The sequence below is a fragment of the Hesperophylax consimilis genome, chromosome 14 (assembly GCF_061612785.1).
Source record: "Hesperophylax consimilis isolate HC1 chromosome 14, BYU_Hcon_1.0, whole genome shotgun sequence".
NCBI classification, from domain to species: domain Eukaryota; kingdom Metazoa; phylum Arthropoda; class Insecta; order Trichoptera; family Limnephilidae; genus Hesperophylax; species Hesperophylax consimilis.
This window is the reverse complement of record NC_142849.1, coordinates 1,947,442-1,972,868: the sequence shown is the minus strand read 5'-3', so window position 1 is coordinate 1,972,868 and position 25,427 is coordinate 1,947,442. Positions and strand designations below refer to the sequence as shown.

At 35.6% G+C, this 25,427-nt stretch overlaps 1 protein-coding gene across 1 annotated transcript; it reads right to left on the bottom strand.

Moving 5' to 3' along the window:
- Nucleotides 1-22,060: 22,060 nt before the first annotated feature.
- LOC149417767 (glutathione S-transferase-like) lies at nt 22,061-25,427 on the bottom strand. Its single transcript, XM_089639409.1, has 4 exons — nt 25,255-25,427; nt 24,510-24,677; nt 23,583-23,701; nt 22,061-22,372 (listed from the first exon to the last, which is right to left on the bottom strand). Exons 1-4 carry the CDS (start codon nt 25,385-25,387, stop codon nt 22,208-22,210), a joined length of 585 nt encoding a protein of 194 aa, XP_089495535.1. The 5' UTR covers nt 25,388-25,427; the 3' UTR covers nt 22,061-22,207.

Here is a 25,427-nt window from a genome sequence, read left to right as displayed (position 1 = left end):
AGCAGTTGTGGCAAACATAAGAAAGTTCCTTATTCCTACTATTAAAATTTAAACTTTTCAAGTACAAAACAAATTGACAGAAATAAAAATATTATGAAAATAAAAAACGTCAATCTGAAAAGCAGTTGTGGCAAACATAAGAAAGTTCCTCATTCCTACTAATAAAAATTAAAGTTTTCAAGTACAAAACAAACTAACAGAAATAAAAAACGTCATTCTGAAAAGCAGTTGTGGCAAACATAAGAAAGTTCCCCACTAGTGCAAGCTTCATGAGCCCAGTTGCTGCATTCCAGACATTGCACCCACTTTTCTTTGGTTCTGCTATTTGAATATGGCTCTAAACAACAAAGGCAAAGAGATTCTTCTTCTTCTGCACTATCTTCGTTTCCTCTTCGTTTCTTGACAACCTAGACCTTTTTAATTTTAGTGCCTGGTTTTGATCTTTTTGTTGTTTTTGTTTCTTTAAAGCTAGTTTTTTTCACCTTTTTCTTAGCTGTTCTAGCTGCTTCGATTGCAGCTAGTTCATCTTTTACGGGAACTAACTCGAAGCCGCGTCACGGAGACTTTTCTGTCGCAAAACTTTTCTTCTTCTGCTGCGAGATCATTTATTTCAAGACTCGTCATACCTCTGTCAGTCTTTCTTTTATAAAAATTAGATATTCTGAAACAAAATAAACAAATTAAATCAACAAAAAAAACACTTTATTTTGTGCCCGTAAAATAATAAACAAATAAAATTGAAAACGAGGAGAGTTGAAACAGTCTCTTTCAAATCTCCTCAGTACGAAAAAACCTCCCATTTGTTATTTAATCCACAATCAAGAAGCAAATACACAAAAATCAATTGTATCAAACATATGTAATAAATCGTTAGTTAATGAGCTTTCGAAACACATATAACTTAAACCAAAATACAAAACCCTTATCAAAATATAGGCATCGTAAAAAAACGTTAAAAACTTACTTTTGACGATTTTTGAGACACGGCAAGCACAACTCCACAAACGCTCGACTCGCGGCACCGAAGCGAACTGACGAGCCAGCAGGCGGAGGTAAACGGTTGAAAAGCGACGTTGCCAATTCGCCAACGGTTTTAAGTTCGGAGAAATCGGTACTGTTTCAACTCACCTTTGTTTCAAAACCCCTCGGTCTCCCCTACTACAATATAAAACACTGTAATAATTTGTAAAATGTGTATTCAAGAATAGACATAAATAAATAAAATATACAACGCATTGAGCAAAATAGCAAAATCAACTAATAAGATATCCGTTTTTACTGTAGGTCTTTAACGTTGGATATTTGAAAGGGGCGATAATTTTATAAATAATTTCTATAGACCTTCTACTATTTCAAAAAATTAATTAAAAAAAATATGTATTGTGTCTTCACCTTTATATTACTATTATTTTTTTTCTCATTGTATAATTTGTACGACTACCATAACACGGGCAATAGCCTAGTATGGTAGTTGAAATTTGTAATGTTTAAAAACCTATAAAAAAAGTCACTTTGTAATTATTGAGCACTCGTGATATTTCAATTTTATGCATTTGGGAAGAACAAGCCAATGGCAATATTTCAGGTTTCGTTTGCCTGTAATTAATGCATTTGCGCATTTACCAAGTCGCGCGACACTGATAGATTTCGATGTTGTTTTTAGATTTAGATAACAATCACATAAGTTGCTCGAGTAACTGCGCCTGATACAAGATGTACTTTTTAATATATTATGAATTACTGTTAAAATACACATCAGCAAACATGTTTTATTATTGCTTTATTGGTATACCCAAACTTGACTTACAGAAGCCTGTGCAGTGGCTGTGATAACCAACAGTGTCCCCAATGCCTGCTCGGGCCAGTTATTGTTGCAAAGTATTTGGTTCTGTTGTTTCCCACCCGCGTTCCGCGCCTTTTACCTACATGAGTCAGTTGTTAAAGTATCGCGCCGCCCGCAAGGTTCAACCGACCGCTTCCGCATAACCTATCTTGAGTCAAAGAACGCCGTGAAAAGTGCATAAAAATAGCAATCTATAACGCATTGAACCATATCGCAAATCCAATATCACTATTCCTTTCCTAGACCTCCTCCAATACTAACAATTACCCCACCGGTGATTACCGCAGTGCAAAGTGGAAAGGTGCCGACAGCTTGGAGATATTGGTAAGTCGATCAAACAATATCACAAAATACCGCAATTACAGTCCATTCACGCCGCAACATTTGGTCACTTCGAGCCGCATTATTTAAATAGACAATTACATTTGGTCCTATTCGAGCCGCATTATTTAAATTGAGAATTACATTTTGGTGATTCTAGATCCATATTTCTTCCTATTCAATCGCAAATTACATTCATTTTGTGTAAGAATTCAGTTAGCAATACTCGCCCGCTATTTGAAATTACATGCCTAGGTATAGGTATTCTTTGATATTTTGGGTAATTAAATTATTTATCGATGTTGTTGTAGCAAATTTATTCGGTGCAAATCGCAAAGATATTCCAGCGTAATATATTCGTCTATGTATTAATGCCAACCTAAGTACGTACGTAAACATCGCTTGAGTTTATGGCACAATATATTTAATTATTTGGAAAATAACTTCTCCACTATAATTCGTCAGTACAAATTGTCGCCCAGTACACTTGTGTTTCTTGCGCATTATTTTATAAATAATTAAACTTTTAGTTTGCAAATAATTCTAAAAATGGAAGACAAACTAAAAAGACAATTAGTTTTACTAAAAGGTAAAAGAGATATTATTCTAAAAAGGGTTCAAAATTTAGTTTTGCTTGCAAATAATTTGCCAATTAATTTCGAAGCGTCACGCTCAGGTGAGGCGTTTATGTCAGAATCTGAAAGTATTTTAGAAATTAAAAATAAATTTGAATTAATTATTGATCAAATTAACGAGAATACTCTTACGTCAGACCCGAATTCTGAACCAGATTATTCAAGCTGGGAACAGTTTGAAGAATTATACACACGTATTATTCGCGCACGAAATAATTTAAAACCAAATTTAGCTACAAAACCGCAAACATCTACATCTGCGTGTGCTGCTACGACTAATAATAATAATTTTATTAAGTTACCCGCTATAGAATTACCTACGTTTGATGGACGGATGGAAAATTGGCACCTATTTTATGAAACATTCAAAACAAATGTTCATTTAAATTCACAACTATCTGATTCGCAACGCGTACAATATTTAATTGGAAAATTAACTGGAACCGCGAAAAATGTTACGTCAGGTTTAGTGCCAACTGGAGACACATATAAAATAATCTGGGATACGCTAGTCAATAAATATCAAGATAAGCGATCTCTTGCCACTTATTACCTGAATAACATATTTCATTCAAAAACCGTAGCTCACAACGCAAACAATCTGACAGTTTTTATAGAAAAATATTCAGCATCTATCGCCGCACTAAAACAATTGGGAATAGAAGACCTTTCGGATTTTATATTACTACAATGCGCTTTGCAGAAGTTAGAGTCGCAAACTGCACAAGCATTTGAGCTCTCAGTTCGAGAAATTGAGATTCCCACCTGCAAGCAATTGGTGTCGTTTGTGCAAGATCAGGTCAAAATTCTGCAACGAACTTCAACAACTCGTGGACCTAACACCGCCAACACACATTCAACCAGTTCCGGTGGAACTGGTCGCACAGCTCAACTCCGCACACATCATACTTACACGAGTACGCAATCAAAATGCCTTTATTGTCAAAATGAGAACCACACGCAACTGTACACTTGAACACAATTTTTAAAATTATCACCAAAGGAAAGGTTTTCTTTCGCAAAGGAAAAATCTTTGTGTTTTAATTGCTTGAGCCCGCAACATACATCTACAAAATGTAAATCAAAAGGCACTTGTCATAAGTGTCATGGCAAGCACCATACTTTTCTTCATTTTGATAAACCCAGTCAAGCAAACGCCTCTACATCCAATGGAGAAACTCAACCTAACGATGCAGAACCGCCGATATGTACTATGTCAGCAACCACGCGACAAGGGGCAACCACTGAAGTTCTTGCTACCGCCAAAGTTCACACTGTTGATCGAAACGGTGAAGAGAATACCGTCCGCTGTCTTCTAGACCCAGGCTCACAAAAACATTATATAACTTCACAATGTTGTGAAAAATTAGGCCTGGCAGTCAGTTCAGGAACGCGCTTCGCAGTCCAGGGTTTAGGTGGCAAAACGCAATCAATAAGAGGAAGTGTCACATTGACAATTCAATCTAGGATTGATCCCTACTTCAAATACTCCATAACCGCTCTAGTTTTAGAAAAAATTACCGCTCATTTACCTACTTGCAAGGTGGACTTGACGTCATATAAATTTATAAATGTTCCGCTGGCAGACGACACCTGGGCAATGCCAGGCCCAATCGATTTGCTAATTGGCGTCAGTCTGTTCTCTCAACTGTTGCTACCAAATAAGATAATCACCCCCGGTTTTCCAGTCGCGATTCAAACCACATTAGGTTATGTTTTTATGGGTGACGCCCCAGTAAATTCTCAACCAAACACCGCATTCACTTTCTGCGCTACGCACGAAATTGAGAACTTAATGCAAAAATTCTGGGAAATCGAAGATATTGGTTCGGAACCAGTTCACAGCCTCGAAGAAAAAGAAGCTGAAGACATTTTTAAAGGCACCACAACTCGCCTCGAGGACGGTTCTTATGAAGTGGCTTTGCCATTCAAAAGCAACCCTTGTGACTTAGGTGATTCATTGCAAGCTGCGCAAAATCGGTTTTATGCACTAGAAAGAAAATTTAATCATCTGCCAGAACTAAAACCGCTTTATGATGAAGTGATAAGAGAACATATTCATAAAGGTTATCTGTCCCAGGTGGAAGCCTTACCGTCAGAAAACGCATACTACATCCCGCATCACGCAGTTAGGCGTGAAGATAAAATGACAACAAATGTGAGAGTGGTTCTGGACGCAAGCGCAAAGACAAAAACTGGTTTATCTTTGAACGATATTTTACACACGGGACCAAGCCTACAGAATGATTTATTTTGCATTCTTCTGAATTTACGCCTTTTTCCTATCGCAATATCCGCAGACGTTCGTCAAATGTATTTATGTATAAATTTTCGCAAAGAAGATCGTCGTTATCAACGAATTTTATATAGATTCGATCCGCAAAAGCCGCTTCAGGCTTACCAATACAATCGCGTAACATTCGGTCTTAAATGTAGTCCGTTCTTAGCCCTTCGAGCAATCAAACAATTAATGTTAGATGAAGGCGCTCGCTTCCCTCTTGCAAAGGATATTATTAATAGAGATGTTTATGTAGACGACATCGCTAGCTCTGCTTTAAATGAGCAAGAAGCTATCCGCGCGGCTGAAGAGTTGATTGAGCTCTTCCAGTCAGGAGGTTTTCAACTCGCTAAGTGGGCATCCAATTCCAGCACAGTTTTAGAAAACGTTCCATTGGAACTTCGCCTGTCGCAAAGTGTAACTTTCGATAATGATGCATCGCTAAAAATCCTTGGGCTACGATGGCATCCTTCGGATGACATTTTCGCATTTGAAGTTACTCCAGACAATCGAACTTGTACGAAACGCAATATTTTATCATCTGTCGCTAGACTCTTTGACGTGATGGGTCTGGTAGCACCTATAATTGTACAAGCCAAGCTTCTAATAAAGGAGCTGTGGAATTTAAAAATCGATTGGGACGAAATCCCACCCGCAAGGATATCACAACAGTGGCTGCAGTTCAACGCGGAATTGCCGTCAATATCGTCGATTCGTATTCCACGTCATATAGGAGTCACTGAAGGATGCACGTTAATACTTGTTGGATTTGCGGATGCCAGCGAAAAGGCATATGGAGGAGTGGTATACGCTCATGTGACCACTCCTGATAACCGAATTAAGGTTCAATTAGTTTGCGCAAAATCAAAGGTAGCGCCGCTAAAAATCGTCTCCTTAGCACGCCTAGAATTATGCGCTGCATTATTGTTATCGCACCTGTTAAAAAAGGTAATTGATAATTACTCCGCTAGGTTTACTATTCATTCAACATTTGCCTTTTCTGATTCGACTGTAACTTTAAGTTGGATTCATTCATCACCTCACCGCTGGCAAACCTTTGTTGCCAATCGTGTAGCAAAAATACACGAAAATTTAAACAGTAGTCATTTTTATCATGTCGCAGGTGCTGATAACCCTAGCGACTGCCTGTCAAGAGGTATGCTACCATCGCAATTGATAGCAAATGACATTTGGTGGAATGGTCCAAAATGGCTTTGCCAGCCGCATTTAGAGTGGCCTATTTCACCATTTAAGCACGCAAATTCAGAACAGTTACCGGAATTGAAACCCAATCAGTATGAACAGCCAACTACTTTTGGCTTACCGCTTCCTAACACCGTATGCGGGGACATTGAAGGTCTAGCTTCATTTATATACTTTGTAGAGCCGTTTATTCAAAAATTAGATTCATGCGAGAACTCCGAAGGGGTGACCATAAGTCACCTATACCGGGGTGGGACAGGGCGGGTGTAACCTTCAATGTGCTCTCGTGTAGCTGATCCACCCGAAATGAAACCTAAAACCGATAATCGCCTCAAGACAATCGTGTCACCTTTATTATGCACGTTGGCTTCTCGCATTCATTCGTGGTCGAAATTGATTCGAATTGTCATTTACGTGTTTCGCTTCATTAGGAAATTGCCGCGTAAATTTGAGTTAAGCCATATTGACATTGCAGAAATCGCTATTATAAAGGCAGTTCAGCAAGTACATTTTTCCGATGATATGAAGTCAGTGAACGACGGCAAAAAAGTACGGCAAGTTCTTGCTAAATTAAATCCATTTATTCAGGACGGTCTCCTAAGAGTAGGAGGCAGATTGAGAAACGCCGAACTCGAATTTGATAATCGTCATCCTATTTTATTACCCGCTCATGATCATATAGTTGATTTAATAGTAGATTATTACCACACTAAGAACTTGCATACGGGACCCACCTTACTTATGTCTCTGTTGAGGCAAAGGTTTTGGATACTTTCTTCGCGCAATTTGATTCGGAAACGCGTGCATCAGTGCAATACATGCTTTAAAGTCAATCCCAAACCGCAATTCCCAATAATGGGAGATTTACCCGCTTGCCGTGTCCGCGAAGCTAAGGCCTTTCTGCACACGGGGGTCGACTACGCTGGGCCGCTTCAAATAATCCCGCATAGACGTCGGGGTGTTAGAAGCCAAAAGGCATACATTTGCTTATTTATCTGTCTGGTGACCCGCGCGGTTCACATTGAACTCGCTTTAGACCTCTCGACTGAAGTCTTTCTCAACGAGTTCAAACGTTTTCCATCCCGTCGGGGGCCTGTAAATGTAATGTATTCTGATAATGGGACAAATTTCGTAGGAGCTAAATCGCATTTGAAGGCTTTATTCGAACTTTTAGAGTCACCGGACTACAAGAAAGAATTCTCAGAAAATTTGTTGGAAAACCGTATCGAGTGGAAAATGAATCCTCCACAAGCACCCCACTTCGGTGGGATCTGGGAGAGTAACATTAAGTGCATTAAATGTTACTTAAATAAAGTTGTGGGTACATCTCTTCTCACGTACGAAGAGATGCAAACGGTTCTTCATCAGATTGAAGCTATTCTAAATTCACGCCCATTATCAGTGCTCAGCGTTACCGATGTTTCGGCTCCATTGCCTTTAACACCCGCGCATTTTTTAACGCTCACTCCATTACAATCTTTACCCGCTGCTGATTTGTCAGATGCGCCAGTAAATTTGCTGCAACGAAAACATCTTGTCGATCGTCTCGTCCAGACTTTCTGGAATCGATGGCGAATGGAGTATCTAAACACGCTGCAATCGCGTCAGAAATGGAATACAAATTCGAATCCAATAACGAAAGGCACCGTGGTAATAATTAAGAGTGACAATATCGCACCATTACAATGGCCTATTGGCGTAGTGGTAAACGTCCACCCCGGCGTAGATGGGGTGATCCGCGTTGCGGACGTTAAGACTAACTCCGGAACATATCGCAGGGCAGTCGTTAAACTCTGTCCCCTGCCTACACAATAACTTTAACGTTATCTTAGATTTAGTTAATTTAGAATTTAGTTCTACCGCGGGTTCAGTATTGTTTATTGAATCCTTTCATAACGTGTTTCTTTTGTTGCATTAGTTACTTTGACCATTGGTCAAGGCGGGGGGCATGCTCGGGCCAGTTATTGTTGCAAAGTATTTGGTTCTGTTGTTTCCCACCCGCGTTCCGCGCCTTTTACCTACATGAGTCAGTTGTTAAAGTATCGCGCCGCCCGCAAGGTTCAACCGACCGCTTCCGCATAACCTATCTTGAGTCAAAGAACGCCGTGAAAAGTGCATAAAAATAGCAATCTATAACCCGTTGAACCATATCGCAAATCCAATATCACTATTCCTTTCCTAGACCTCCTCCAATACTAACAATTACCCCACCGGTGATTACCGCAGTGCAAAGTGGAAAGGTGCCGACAGCTTGGAGATATTGGTAAGTCGATCAAACAATATCACAAAATACCGCAATTACAGTCCATTCACGCCGCAACAATGCCCTTATATGGATCGAAATAACCAAGGGTAAGACAGAATCATTTTCCAATTCTAACTGTTTACATTTAACATTTGGCATCCGGCCGCTAACAATAACACTCCTTACGTAGATGACGATAAGGTTTGAATTCTAGTTTTATGGTGCGCATACATTTGCGAACCGAAACGCGAGCCGAGCCTGGAATTGTGGGAAAGGATCAAAGCAACTTGCGGTTGCTTCGAAAAGTGTGTTTTATTCTGTTTTGCAAAGTTCAGGCGCAAATATTTGAATGGTTTACGAAATTTTTCTAAAAAACTTAATTTCACGCATTGTGCATTAAAACCATAAACGAAAAAGAGTTGGTAAGTAGGAGCCTAATACTTTTCTTTTCTGGGCTAAAAAAAGACTTGATTGAAAAAAAAATTAATTAAAGCATCCTAAATATTTCTAAGCGATAAAATATTCAAACCAAAAACATGTGATTTTGCGTTACTTCGTAGTCTTCGTAGCCTTAATTGAAAAAAATCAAGTAGTGAAAAATAAGTATATATAATACATCGATTTCAAGATTGATTTTTCCTCCACAGGGACAGGACTAAAGTCTGAGCCAAATCTCAATTAAGTATGACCGATATTTATCTCGATCTGATGCCGGGAAATGGGTTAATTTCCACTTCCATGATTCCATTTCATTCCTGCTTTCATCAAACAAAAATCGAAATTTAAATACATGTGTTTAAATTATATCATCAATAACATCTACGTTTTATCTCTAAATATTCTCAGGAATCGCTGGTTAATCCTTCGTGTATATACGTGCTCTAATAACCTGTATACATAGGTAATTATTATTGCATGGCTTTGATACCATGTCACAGGAGTTAATCCTTGCTAATTCGATCGTGAAAAATACATTGAAGATTTATTATATTTACTGTTTGAATTAGGCATTTCTTCGTGAATTATATTTCCTAGTAAGATATATAATGGCTTGGCAGGTGACACCTAATTATTATTCAAACTTATTGTATATTAATCGTGTTTCCATATTTCTCACATCAGTCAAGGTGATGTACCCACACCGGCAGGAACATTTTATATAAAGAACATGAATAAACCTTTATTTACAAATGAGCAAAGTATGTCACTGATATTTTTGCGTTTCTATTATAAAGACACTCATACTATAATAATTAACGCAGCTCTGTAAAAGACCGATATAATTAATTTGGCAAAATGCCATAAATTGAAATGGTGTGTATTTAACCCTTCAAGCTAATTTGTTCGCTTTTGGGAACAACTCAAATGATCTCATCGAAATAGTTGTATTTCCCCGACACTGTCATGATGAGAAATATGATCTAAACGGTGGTAGAAAGCGAGAACACTAGGCTTTATTTTTAACTCTATAAGTTAACTACAGAAGAACTTAAATATAAACTTTTACAGAACCAAAGGATCCGAACGAAATTTGAAAAAAAATTAAGAAACTTTGTGAATTTTTGTTTGAAAAGATAAAAAAGCGAGGAAATACTAACGTTTGTAGTATATTGTTCTAACAAAATGCGTTTCTTTTTATATATTTTTTTGTTATTTGTAGTTTTACTTAAGAAAAACGTAAGACGAGCAATTTTTTTATGTTCGAATTGAATATTTTAAATATCGAAAATTATATTTTTATTTACAGTGGTAAAATTTGAGAGCGTATTTTAACATCTTTCTAAAGCAGATTTAGTTTTCAGATATGTTCAGAAATATTCCACTTATTTGGATTTTACTACAAAGCCTGAAGAGTTTAAAAAAACTGTATTAGCTCACGCCACGTCTACTAGTAGGTAGGTACCAATTATGTTAATCTTGATGCATCTGCACTATATAGTCTGTATAAAAATATTTGTTATTTTATTGCGCGCTTTAGGGACAGTAAGGTTGTGTCTGTCATGTGCATGAATCTGAGATAATGAGGTTCAAAGATTGAATCAAGTTTTATCAAACATACTAATTTCGGTTGTCTGTGTTGTGCTTTATTCATGCATGAAATAATTCACTCTCAATAAACTCAAAATACATTGATTTTTAGTGTCATTCTCAAATATGAACTGATAGTATTCCAAATAAACCAGACAAAACAAAAAATTGTGAAATAAAAAAAAATGGAATTATAATAAATAATTATAAGCAATAATTAATCGCATAAAATATCAATATAAATTTAAAATATCTCCCGAGTAAAAATATATTGACCTACCGTTGAATTTTTCCTAGCAAATCTCTAAAATAAAGTGGGAATCATAACGACCTAACTGAAGAAGACGTGTCAAATAATATACGGCGCGGGGCCTAGCGTAATGAACGGACCTACAGTCTAATTCAGTGATTCAGGGCCACATTCATATGTTTGTAAAGTTACGCGGGCCGCAACACTATACTGGTCAGTGTTGCCAACGGTGTGAGCTTAATTCCCCCTTTTATTATTCGAAATCCATGGGGGGGGGGGGTTGTTAGAGAATTTCTGTAAGACATAATAATTCCCCACAAAAAAAATTCAAAATGAGTGCTCCCCACAAAATATTTGAAATCCATGAGGGGGGGGGGGGGGGTTGTTACAGAACTTCGATGAAAAAAAAATCCGCACAGCCAAAAACATCATAATATGTAATTCCCCACAACAATTTTTCGAAATCCATGGGGGGGGAATTTCCATTTTCGAAAATTTCCGGCCGCAAAAAATATTATATCAAATAGATATATAAAGATAAGTTCAAGAGGTTTTTGTTATGTTTAGTAGCCTAAATGGCGATACATCGCCTTCGTTGGTAGTAACACTGGTAACCATTTAACTTTGGAACTGTCAAAAATTTATGTGTTGCCACGAGCAAAATTATTTGCGCGTATATTTGTCTGTCAAATCTTTGTTTTTTAAAGATAGATCTAGCGTGTGCAGTAGCAACACTCTTATACCATATTATATTATATAGATAGTATATTATACTTATACTATCCTCTTCGGGTTTCAATGTCTGTACGTCAAAGACGCAATTAATCTCAAATTAACGTGATATAGAATGCCAGATTTTGTAAATCATGTTCCTGATATTAAATGTATTGAGGGCCGCACAAAATAGCTCGGCGGGCCGCAGGTTTAGTATGACTGGTCTAATTTGTTCTAACAGGTCTAGAAAATTGATCTTTCCGTTGGTTTTATATGAATTATTTTTATGAATGTATTACTAAAATATCTGCTGCTATCTGATGCTTCGAAACGAATACCTCGGGAACTTACTAATTCATTGTCTAGAATAATAAACTCTGGTTCTACAGCAAATTTTAAATTTGAAAAACGTTTTGTAAAAGTTACAAACCGCTTTAACGTAAATGCATAATTAATGAAACTTTTTCTTTTTTTTTGAAAACTTTAAAAAAGTCAAATTTTGTTTTATGCATCTCTCTCACGATGAAACAGGCAATATCCGGCAAAATCATCTATCACCTGTGATCAATATTAATATTTATGTTAAAAATTGTAAATGGTAGTATACATAGTCTTGCATTAAATTTCATATACTTACAAGAGCTACTCGTTCTAAGATCCTGTATAGAACACTTCCAGGACTGAGCATTTCGAACACTCCCTTGTACCTAGATTATCTGAAGTTAGTAATGTGTAATCAGTACGAAATGCTTTACTATCGTTTCTTTTAAATTATTATTGATTAAACTTACTCATACTTGAGTATAATCTTTTTTATGTACTTGTATCTTCTTCTAGAGATTGTATTAATTTTATATTTTGTGTTTTCATTTTATGATCAAATGCCAAAGTTAATTGTTATTTTTGTTTAAATTATTACTAGTGTTTGATTATGCTTGTATTCTGTGTCATTAATTTTTGAATATGGTATATTTATATCGTGGATATTAAATAAGTATTAGAATATTAATTACGTAATCGATGCAGGCGACATATAGTTTGTTCATTACTCTTTTGTTCACATTGGTAGGTTATGCATGATTGATTTCCGATTAATATCCCCATGGAAATATTGAAGGTAAACCATTAAACATTGCTGCAGCTTGCTCGAATTATTAGCAGTGCAGTAAAAAACCGACAAACAAAGTAATAAATTATAATTTGATTATCTTCGGATAGGGTTCAGAGTACATGTGATAATGTGTATGATTTAATTGTTTACACCGGCGAGGCGCGGCGGTGGGAAATTTCTCAGTAAATCTGACATTTTATTTGAACAGGCACGCAAGTACGATTGGTGAATAATAGCTTCTTACAATGTTTCCATAATTATTACTGTTGTAGGTACTATTTGAATTTATTCAAATGAATAATACGTAATAATGTAGATACTAGAAATACGTGATTGAACTTAATATAATTTGTAAAGAATGAAATTATATTTTAAATTAAAGGAACACACCACACCAGAAACCATTTATTGGATAACCTCTGCCATAGGTCACCCCAAGTGTTTCGCTTCGTTTGGTGACTTAGCAGCGGTGCCCGGGTTCATGGGGGTGTGGTTTGTCTAGGACTTGGCGACGGACACGTCTGCCCATCTACTGCATGCGGCCGGATCGGAAGAGACTTTTTTTATTAACCCCACATGAAAATAATTTCCTTCAAGGCCTATGGCATCTTTTGGTATGCTGTGTGTAGGGTCTTTTTAAGGAAAGGAGGAGAAGAAGTTCTGGTAAGGTAAAGGATATGAGGGTAATCTAGGGATCTAGGGGATGGGTCGAAAGACCAGCTGGAGAGGCCAAAGGGTCTTTCCAAAGCAGCCTCTCCCGATCTGGCACCCCACGCAGCTGGTGGGCAGGCGCATCCTGAACACACCTCACCCGATGAACTCGGACACCACTGCTAAATTACAAAACCTAGCGAACCACTTGGGGTGACCTATAGCAGTTATCCAATAAATGGATCCGGCCGGTAGTACCCAAGCCCACCTCTGAAAATTATAGAGGGAGACCTTTTGAACTCTCCAGCAGGACTCATAATCATGACACACTGCCTCCAGATTCCTACCCACCCATCATAACTTTTTCCTTTCCAGAGCTTCTTCTCCTTCCTTTCGTTGAAAGGCCCCTCCATACAGCATTCCCAAAGATGACATAGGCCCTCATGGAAATTATTTTCCTCAGGGCCTCCAGTGTGGAGGTGTCCGATGATATTTTTTCAATATTTTTTTTCTCTGCTACACGTTACCTATCTCACCTCTGTATCGTCTGTTTACGTGCTGCAAGAACGAGACAAAATGCGTATCACGTAACCCGCTGGGCTGTACCAGACTACCGAGTGGCGACGTGTGATAGAAATATATTTTTTGTTTTAAAATCGGATAGTAAAATGATATTTACGTTTTTGCTCCAAATATATATAGGTGGCAATGATTAAAATCTTTCTGGTAAGTGCTGTTACACCCAGTATAATGGCTTTCAACAATATTGGCTGATATATGAAAATGGTGCGATACGACTAATCCCTAATAAATACTCGATAAAAGTTGTTATCGATCATGTTTATTGGCGGTAGACATATACATGCATACATTTTTTGTGAATACCGCACAAGAGTACCAAATGCTCCCAATCGGCTGGAGCCAGTAGGACTATTGCATCCCCAATTAGGGTAAATGATAAATCAGATACCTCTCTAACTTCTGTGAATTTTTTTTTTTTTTATTTGGATTAAGGCGAAGCACGTAGGCAGTAACACATTTAGTCTTTTTGTAAACAGGATCAGGCCTATAAAAACTTATTTAAATTTCAAAATCTAAAATAAAAAATTTAAATTTTTGTGCCTGAACTTACTTAAAAAAATAAAACACACACTTTTTGGCTATGTTTATTAATTATGTATTATTTAAACTTCATCGCCATCTACAAAACGAGTGCTATTATTGTTAGCGGCCCGATTCCAAATGTTACATGACGTATATTATATTACACGTCATGTATAAGAATACAAATGCTAAATTTTTCGCTAATATTACGAATATACTAAATTTAAAATGTCTTAATTTTTTTATAAATTTAACATGGCATGAACTAAAGTTCAAATTAATTAAATTAAAAAGGTAAAATTAAAAGTAAATCGAAATTGCTAAATGTTTTTTTCTTCCAGTGATTCAATTGAAACTAAGTATTGTTTAGGTTTTTTGTATTGTGAATACCACACGAAAGTCCCAACTGCACCGTCTGGAGCCTGAGAGACTATGGCAACCACAATAATAGGGGTACGATGTGAGGCTGAAGGTAGTAGGGAGGGGAAAGAAACGGGTAAGAGAAAAGTGGGTTAGTACCTGGCTATTCAGATCACCAAACACAGCTAAAGCCATTTCAAGTAACGTTTTAATTCTGAATGGTGGTCTTACACCAGGACAATTCTGAGAGTATCTTCTAGTCTGGAACATGCTCCAAGTGTAATTTTTATTATTTTAAATTAATAAATTGTAAAATAACAAAAATTCACCAGATAAAATTATTTTTATCCAGGATTTGAACCTTCATATTGCTAGTCAAGATCCCTTGTGCTTGTTTGTCCGAGTAGTAAATAATTATTGTTTTTTCCACAGCGTTTTTTTTTACACGGGCCTTATTTTGAATCCGCCACCTTTGTACCCTAAACCAATGCTCATATCAATCTGCCACTCTAGAGTCTCACTAACGTGTTTCATTAATACAAAACAAACCATAAAAAAACGGAACAAATACTTACTCAGATTTCTTTTGCGTCCATAGTCTGTATAGATCAATACCACTCAATTATCAATATTCAAATTAAAACTTCGAAAAATTGACAAATCACTCGAAGAAAAATGAACGCCTCACAAACTTATCGTAATATAAATAAGATTGAAAATTTCGTAGAAAACTGTAAAACTATTACATTATTACCTGAACCATTTGGGTTAGGATTTAACAGTAGTTATTGTATTGTATTGTTTATTGTAATTTAAGAAAGTGTTAAGAGAAAAGTGAGATGTGTTTTGAATGTTATTACCGCGCAAAAGTACTGACACTCATGAAGTATTGCTAGTGACTGACTGGGTTAATGCATAGAGTATTGAGAAGTGATTGCTTTGCTGTTTTCCGTTGTGGTGATGTAGACTTAATAATAACACACAGACATAGGCTAAGTACCCTCCATACACATACAGACGCAGAATACAGCCTTACGTCGAAGAAGCCTCGCAATTCAGTAATGCCATGTTACGGTGAAATAAGCCAGATATATTTAACTTATAAATGTGATTAGGTGCACAACACAAACCAAGAAAAGGATAGAAATGCAAAGAAAATCAGTACATAATAACCTGGTGTCAAGTAGGTTCTAGATTCTAAATGATGGCTGCAAATAGTACTATAACGCCTGGTAGTATGTTTTATTTTGGAGGAAAGAAGAGAGATAGATTAGAAAGATTTACAAAACAGCTGATATATTTGCAAACATTTTTTAAATAACAAAAATACAATGTCAATGATTAAGTGATGGAGAATACGAAATATGTGTACTATCAAAAATACAATGTCAATGATCAAGTGTTGGAGAATAATAAATAACTCTAGTATTAAAAAAAACAATTTCAATGATTGATCATTGAAATTGTTGAGTGACACAACACTTGAGTGTTGGAGAATACGAAATAACCATAGTATCAAAAATACAATGCCAATGATCAAGTGTTGGAGAATACGAAATAACCATAGTATCAAAAATACAATGCCAATGATCAAGTGTTGGAGAATACGAAATAACCATAGTATCAAAAATACAATGCCAATGATCAAGTGTTGGAGAATACGAAATAACTGTATCAAAAATAAAAGTATTCATATCATATGATTTCCACTCAAATATGTGTGTATTTTTCAGTCACAGTTGGCTAGAGACAATCAATGTCATTAATACTAATGATGACATTTCTGAATATAATTACTACAAAGATTGACGCTTCGAATTTTTCCGTTGAGACTCGTCGAGTAATAATGTATCGATGTGGTAATAATTATTGCAATTATTTCGTCAACCAAACAACTTATATTTTCAAAGACACTCCCGACCCAAAAAACCGTTGATAATCTTGTTAGTGATGTTTTAAAAATATATATTTGACTGTTGAAGAATATGATATTAACAAATCTGAAATAAAACATGAAATGATTAATGATTAAATATAACAATGAGGTTTAAAAGTTGAATAAGTTATATCAATAAAATTAATATATTATTTATTAGTTAATAAATTATACCGGCTTACAAAGGCGAAGAAATTATAGACGCTGCCATTTAAAAATGTCGTGTATTGAATCGATTACGATTATTTAACTATCAAGGTATAGTTAATTATGCAGTAATGAGGAAATACCTAACATCTTAGGAAGGTTAGTTTGTAATTTAAGACGACTGGACTCTTAATATAATGTATTAAAACATCAATATTTCTTTCCATTGGTAGATTTTTCACGTTTTAATATATTTGCAGATTAATATATTTTTTAAGTGTTTTGTATAGAAGTGATTGAAAAATGATCCAATAAAAGTAGAAATAATCTAATTATTAGATGTAGTCGAAAAATTTTCAAACATTTAATAGATTAGGTAAATAGCTCGTGAGATGGACTTCTGACGTATGAAGCAGGTTGTTTAGAAGAAACCAAAACCCCCGGAGGAACCAAGAAAATTCAATTCGGAGATCAAAAAAATAAGATTAAAACACGATAAAAGCAAAGCAAAACTGAGAATGGTTTTTCGACCGGTCGGTGGCTGGGTTGACATCGCGTTTGGGTTCTACCCGAAATTCTGTGTTCAATTCTGCGCCTGGCTAAGTCCTCCATCACAACACAAGCAACATTTTCCGCGTACTGTGGTGGTAGTAGGAGATTTTAAAATAATGTCAGGTTATTCGTAAACCAGGAACATTTGTCTTTCATTAAAAATAAAAGTTAAAGCAGATCTGTGATAACTTCGTCAATAAGTGGATAAACAACTGCTAATCTGTTTGTTTATTAAGACATACACAGTAAACTATGATACAAGTGATAAGGTATATTAAATTATACATGGTTAAAATGCATTTCACGTAGGTCTACACAATATCAATAATTTCGCCTGGAATTAGAACGATTCTTAATCATAACGAATGAATATATGAGTAATAATAAAAAAATAAAAAAGTTTGTTGAGAGTAAACATTAAAACATATTAAATTAAATTAAATAGTCAGTAAACATTGTAAGATTCTGTAGGTCCCATAAGCAACCTAATCATTAGAAAGATGCCTGGTGAAAGATGGGAAACTTGATAAAATAGCCAGGAACCGGAGCCTTTGAAGAAAATTTCTGTAATAAGCCAATTCTCACCACGATGGTGGTTTATTAGAGACAGCAAAGCAATCCAAATACGAAATGAAAATAAATAATTTAATATTAAAAATCCTAATCAGATTTACAAAAATATCAACGCTATCTCGTACATATTTATGTGTTCGTGAAGGAAAATAGATCTAATTAAGTGATAATAACATCATCGTGCTCGATAATCGCATGATTGCATGATTAGATTAGATAGGCGCCACGTGACTGAATGATGATCATTCATATCAATATACCAGTGTAATTAATTATTCTTCATGCTTTCAGCAAACATATTCATTAGTGGTGTGTTCGTGTTCTGCATTTACCTTTTTATCAATGTTCGTTTCTACAAATATAAAGTATTTTTTGTAGGGTTCCACAAACGTAACAATTAACACATAAGATTTTATGAGAGATCATAGACACCAAGACACCATGGTGGCACAACCAGTTGAGCTGCCAACTATGGTTACAGGCAATCAAACGAGACACTAGACAAGACAAAAAGCAGCAATTTCAACACAGGACAACAGATTTGTGCGAGCGAAAAGGGATGCCTGATGAAAGCAACCAGTAATTTTCTGGTCGATGATGGTATCTGCTACAAAATTATGGTGCCACAAAGCCGACACGAAAATCCTCTATAGATGGCTTGCAGTTGTTTTGGTGTCGCCATTGGTGAGGTTAAATAAGGCCCTAAGAGGTTGGCTAAAGCGAAATCCACTGTTGTTGATGTATGCCCGGAACTCCGCTTGCACAATTCGATAGTATATAGATAGATATAATATTGGTTTTGTTAAAACGATACATATAGATTATACAGGGTGTTAATGCACTTACTTTAACCATTGATTCCTGACATTTTTTGGGGTCCCAACTGCTCCCAACCGTCTGGAGCCAGTGAAACTGCAATCCCTAAATGGAGAATGTTGTGAAGCTGAAGGTATTGAGAAAGGGAAGGAGACGAGAAAGAAGAAGTTGGCGAAGTACTTGGCTTTTCAAATCTGGTCACCAAACATGGCCAAAGCCATTTCAAGCAACGTTTCATCTCTGAGATTATCTTTCACTCTGGGACATGCCGCAAATATATTATTTTAAATTAGTAAATTGTGAAATAACACAAATTCATTAAGTAAAATTTACTTGCGCACGCCGGGATTTGAACCCGTGCCCTCCAGCTTCCTAGTCAAGAACCTTACCCCTCGACCACTGAAGATGTCAAATAAGAAGGTACTCAGCTGTATGGTCTTAAATATCGAGATACTCGTTCAATCCGTTCGGCATTGACTACACAATTTGTGTATTCGGAATATCAATTTTTGGTCCTTATTGTATCAATGCTTGTGTTAACCTTTCCCACTATGTCAATACATATTTCAACGGGATATGCTCTATGCGACCAATAAAACTGTGATATCAGGATGGCGAGCCGTTAAATGAAAACCTGATAAAGGTGATATAAGACAACAATTATGCCAGTTATTGGGGTAGCCACGTGATTAAGATACTAAACATTATGTTATAGTAATTTCAGCAGAAATACCTCGTGTTGTTTTACCAAAAATGTGTTTCTGATGAAAGCAAAACAAATAACATAATTTATTAAATTAGATAAATACTACGTCTGTGAATCGAGCTCATAGCATATCCGTTTCATTTTTATTCCACACATTTTATTATTTAGGTCGGTCTGATTACATATATTTAAAGAATAATATAAACGTACCTTATTATTAAAAATAAACTAAAGTTTATAAGACAACGTTTTTTAAATCCATAGCACAAAGGAAAACACATTACTATAAGCAAGAATAATCCACCTTAAATACCCAAACAAATTGAAAAAATCTCCCGAGAAAAAAATAAATCCTGTCGCCGGCATTTATTCTTTCTTGGGAGATTTTTTCAATTTGTATGGGTATTTCGGGCGGATAATTATTACTTAGAATAATGCGTACCTTTATATTATTTCAATTTCTATAACGGTACTCAAGGGATCTTATTTTAGTTAATATAGTAAGTAGTAAATAACGCTTTCTTGAAAATGGAAAAAGCGCAGACCCTTGAAAAATCACAAAAGAGTTTATTGGTCAAGATTGGTAATTTTTAATTTTTGATTTTAATTTTGAAAAAATTCCCAAATTTTCAAATATAGAATTGAAATAATTTCCTGGTTGAAAAAATATATATTATTATGAGTAGGTACTTATAAAATAATTTCGCTTGACTGAATTCTCGACAAATTGGTTCCGAATTTGAAGATGATTGTTAAAATATTATATTATAGGTAGCTACTTTATCGCTTATCTGAATTTTTGACAAAATCATTTTTTTTAAATGGCCATTAAATTCACTTTCAAAACTTCTTTGAAGCAGAGTTACAATATGGTTAGAATCAAAGCCGGAAACCGAAATTCATGTTTGATTTAAAATTATTATTTGAACAATGGAAAAACAACACGAATTAGAAAACACAGAGAAAAGAAATAACATACTGTGTTGCGATTGAGAATTGGACATATTCCAAGCAGAAAAACAAACCCGTCTTGAAAACGGGAGATTATCGGAAATATTCAAAAGGCGCAAATAAAAATTGTCTACTTTTTTAGTAACATGATAACAAATACGATAAAAATATTATAGTCAATATTTGAATTAATATGTTGTCTTATTAAGGCGCCCAAGGAACATTTAATATGCGGTTTTTCCATAGAATTCCTTATGTTATTTTGCCAAAAATGTGTTTATATGTTTTAGGACGCACCAATTTAGTGAACTTGAAAAACATGTGTTATCAGATTTTGTTTTCAGTTTTTATTGTTTATGGATTGGTTAAACATTTCTCCTTGATAACGGTTCGCGCTCTATTTGTACCTGTATTACCTATATAATGTTAATATTTTTTTAGCGACACCTGTGTAAAGATAAATGGAGCTATTAATTTAATCATTAATAAATTTATATTCATGTTCGACACAAACGATTATTATACATATATTAATTGTACCTGCGCCATCTAGCGGATTAGGGTAAAATTTTTATTTGTTTTTCAAAACCAGTAATAATTTATATTTTGGTACTGAGTATATAGGATATTTTTGTCATTACGGAACAAGAATCCCAACTGCTTCCAGCCGTCTGGAGCCAGTAAGACTATGGCATCACAAATTAGGGAAGGCATGTTGTGAAGCTGCAGGAAGCGGGGAGATAGGAAATAGGAAGGAGAAGAAGTATCTAACTATTCAGATTTGGTCACCAAATATGATACTGAAAATATATTATACCACTTAGGAACGTGACGCAAATATATTAAATATTATTTTAAATGAATTAATTTTGAAATAACACAAATTAAGCAAATAAAATTTACGTGAGCTCGCCGGGATTCGGACCCATGTCCTCCATATTCGTAAGATCATAACCTCTCGACCACAGAGGCCGACATTTATGGCATTATACTGGGTGTCAAGAGACGTACTTGACCTACTATTTAACACATTTTAAAGTGATTTCTTAGTAATGCAGGGATCACACAAGGACAGTACAATAATGTCTTGTCCCAGCTCTGTACCCATTGTCTTAGCGTGAATGGTAGTTTGGAAGACAGGACAAAGAACCAATACATTTTCCTAGATATAGATAAGACGAACACGCCATCTAGGCAAGATAGTGTCTTACTCCCACCACCGCGCCTTCGGCTTAAAAATGTTGTGTAAATGGAACACAAAAATATATATTATTATAAAAGAACTAATACTTTTCGCGAAATCGCTCGTAATGGGCGTCGACATGTTTCCATTTTCGCAGCGTTCCGCGTTTGACCTACGGTAGAACTTTAGAATTATCACATTGTCCTGCCCTGCGCGGTCGAGGTTGTTCACAATATTGTATTGTCAGGACAATATTGTATTGTCTTCTGTATTGTCCTCGTGTGAATCCGGCATAAGAGTGAAAATCTAAATGAAATTTTAGTGTCCGGTGACATTTTTGTTTTTGTTTTTTTTTTTAAAGAGAAAAATAATCTTTTCATGTTGCCACTGATCTCTCAACCGAGTAACCTCTCAACCCCCCATCCCTACCCTAACCGAATAGGTAAAAAAATGTTTATGTTTTAGTTTTTGTACTTTTTTTTATTTGACGTCATATTTCTTTAAGGTATGTCTACTGACAGCGAGAAAGTAAGTTTAACATAAAAAAATAATTAATTCGAAAAAAATTAATAATTTTGTCATGCTCATGGGATATCGTGTTCACTGAGTCACGGGTCTCTTCTCAAGGTATTTCTGGACGGAGCTCTTCTGCTGCACCTTCTGTCTGATCTGGTTGAGGCGAGGGTAGTTGGCCAGGAGCTCTTTCTTCAGCTTTGTTTCCATGGAGTCGATGAAGCCCGCGAAGTACACGTCCACCCAAGAAGTCTGCGGACAAAGGATTGGCGTAAGATAAAAAAGATTGCATTGAAATTTTATTAAGGAAACAAGATAGTGAGGAATTGAAAGAGAATTGTCCAGGGTGACCTCTGCTCTTTCCAGCTGGAACTCGACCCATCGCCTTGCGCCGCAGCGTGAGGGATGTATTTATTCGTCCGTCACTCCTGGACACTTTGACCCTGTTCCGACCTGCCCTCATACCCTTTTCCTTCGCAGATTATTCTTTCCCTCCTTTCAAAGATGACGTAGGACCTGAGGGATCAACAATTAATCAGACAAAATAACCCAAAAATTTAGAACAGACAAAAATATAGGATTTCTGAATTTTTAGCTACAAAGCTATACTATAACCGAATCCCACTTAGTATCAAACAAATTAAAACAAAAAATAACTACATTAAGACCATAAAATATTGGCATTAGGAATTATTTAAAAAAACGTAACTATAGTATTTTAAAAACGCCGTCATGGAAGTTACCAAAAAAACCCTACCCAATCCATGAAGTTTAACAATGGAAGTTGCTGAGAACCCTCTGTCCAAAACCTAGTACCCCTGAGCACAAGACCTTCTAGTGAGAAGGATTAGAAAACATAATCATAATATTTTCTTAAAATGTCAAAATTAAAATAAAGTAATTAAATTTAAAAATGACAATTATATTCAAATTAGATCAGATGACTAGTCCAAAACAAACAAACCAAAAAGTTAATCATTTCGCATTTATCCGATAAATTCTTCTTGAGGTCTTGAGGCCAAAAATAAATTGATAAGGCTGTTACTTATTTGCTCACCGATATAAACGATTGAATTACCTACTTGCGCTTTGAAGTTCGCTTTTGTTATAGCGCTTGTAAAAACAAATTTTAGAGAGACGAAACGCTGTTTAATTGGGAAACGTACATCTGATTGAAAATGCATGATCCAATTTTTTCAAGTCGCATTTTGGGGAGTAAAGTATAATACATGAAGTTCTTCCAAATACTAAGTTAAACTTTAAGATACGCAGGTAAACACGTTAACGCCTGATGGTATAGTCCAGACTGATCCATTCTCATTGTAATTGATGATGGACACCGCAAGGCTGGCGCTGGCTAAAAAGGTAGCCCAACACGAACCGATGTCGTCTAGCAAATAATCAAGAAATGTCCCTAATCATTTATATTTCTCTAATATCTATGATGTAAAATGATACTTACGGTTGTTCCGTAGAACCAGCCTTCACTTGCCAACGACTCAAACTTCTGGAGGTAAAATGGAACAACGGTGGCTTCGTACTCCTCGAGTCCTTCGCCTTTCTGAACGGTCTCAGAGTGTTCTGAAAGAAGTCGAAATTCATTAGTACCAACATGACATACAAATATACATGGTTGAAGCAGAGAGTACTTTTAAAAGCCTTCGTATTGTACGGATTTCCTGATGAATCTTCTCAACCCTTGTGCCTCGCATATTACCATAAAATGGTTATTCCAGTCTTCAAATGTGTACCTGTACCAAACCAACGTTTAATTCAATAAAAACCACTTTTAATTTTGAAGTGCCGGGACGTTTTGCGTTCCTTCCCCATTCTCGAGCCAGGGTTTAGGCTTATTATGCAGTTTCGATGATGAAATATCATTATTTGGGATGATTCTTGATGGACACTGCAAAACTGTAAGGTATAATAATAATAACGAGTTTATTCCGGAATGTGGGGAGGTTTATCCAATAACAAACCCATAAAAAATATACAGTAATAATACAAAATATTACAATAATATTACAGTAGTACAGCAATAAGAAATATTTTTTTATTTTAAAGACGTTAAACATTAGATGGACGGAGCCAACACCTTTCTACAGTATGATTCATGTTGCTTCAAATGGAGGAGCAAATGCAGCATGACTCAATACACCAAAATATATTCAACATCTTAAATCGTATTGGGATATTAAAATTCATTGGCTATCCTACGACCATCGAAAGCAGCTCTCCATCAATACATGTTTGTATTTCAGTTGGTGAATATACAGTAAATGTGGGGTAACTTACAAGGTGTAATCATTTTTGTCTTCATCTTTTTTCTTTTACCCTTTTCTGAACTATTGTTCGACAGGAAGTTTCGACACAAATCATTGATACTTACTCTTCATCATATCAACCATGTGTGCAACGAGGGCGTCCAGTTGAGCATTTTTCAGATCATCAGTTGGGACCAGCCCAAAGGTTTTGCCGAGGTACCTGGCGATTGCAGTGGACTGGCTGAGGATGAAGTCTCCGGTATCCAGGACGGGCACCTGGGCGAAGGGCAGGTCTGAGAATGACAAAAAGTTTCACGAAAGAGATAAGATCAAATGTGAAAAGTAAACAGTTCTCAAATGGTTAATAGGAGTTAGTATCTAAGTATTTTTCTGAAATTGGATGGAAGTAGCAGACGAGTCAAAAGGTTTAGGATCTAAGTTTTTTTTACTATTTATTTTAAGTTACCTCATATCATAGTATATGTGTGCTTTTATTTTAAAACATAAACACAGATATATTTTATAATTGACATTAGTAGCATTTATTTTGTTTTTAAATTGGAGTGTTTTCACATCAATAATAAATTAAGCCTGACATACTTTCTGATTTCCTTTTAAAAATTAAGCATTTCAAAATACTTGAAACATAAATGTTTCATAATAAAATTAACAAATATATGTAAAAAAGTAATAATAAAAGTATTGGATATTATAAAGATTGTTTCCAAAAAACACACGTTAAAATAGAAATCCACCACGAAATAAAGGTTTCAAAAATAGAAATTCAATTTTTAAACACCTCAATTTTTACCCTCACAGTGTAAAATACTATATTATTACAATTTTAAAAGTTAGATTAAATTTTTTCACCTTTCTTGATATTCAACCAATCTTCCTTCTCAATCCTGACGTCATTGAATGGCACATCGGCGTAGGCGAAAAGAAACCTAATTGGTTCACTCAATCCCTTAACGTTGAAATATTTTAGAGTGTACTTTGCCATCTTGTTTAATGGAGTTACTTGACGCAAACTGAACGCCTTC

What these genes read in the sequence shown, in the direction of transcription:
- LOC149417767 (XM_089639409.1), bottom strand. Translation starts at nt 25,387, where the DNA reads ATGGCAAAGTACACTCTAAAATATTTCAACGTTAAGGGATTGAGTGAA. An exon ending in TTGGTTGAATATCAAGAAAG is followed by an intron (nt 24,678 to 25,254) that starts GTGAAAAAATTT and finishes TGTCATTCTCAG; the next exon opens with ACCTGCCCTTCGCCCAGGTG. An exon ending in GCTGGTTCTACGGAACAACC is followed by an intron (nt 22,373 to 23,582) that starts GTAAGTATCATT and finishes CTTTGTCCGCAG; the next exon opens with ACTTCTTGGGTGGACGTGTA.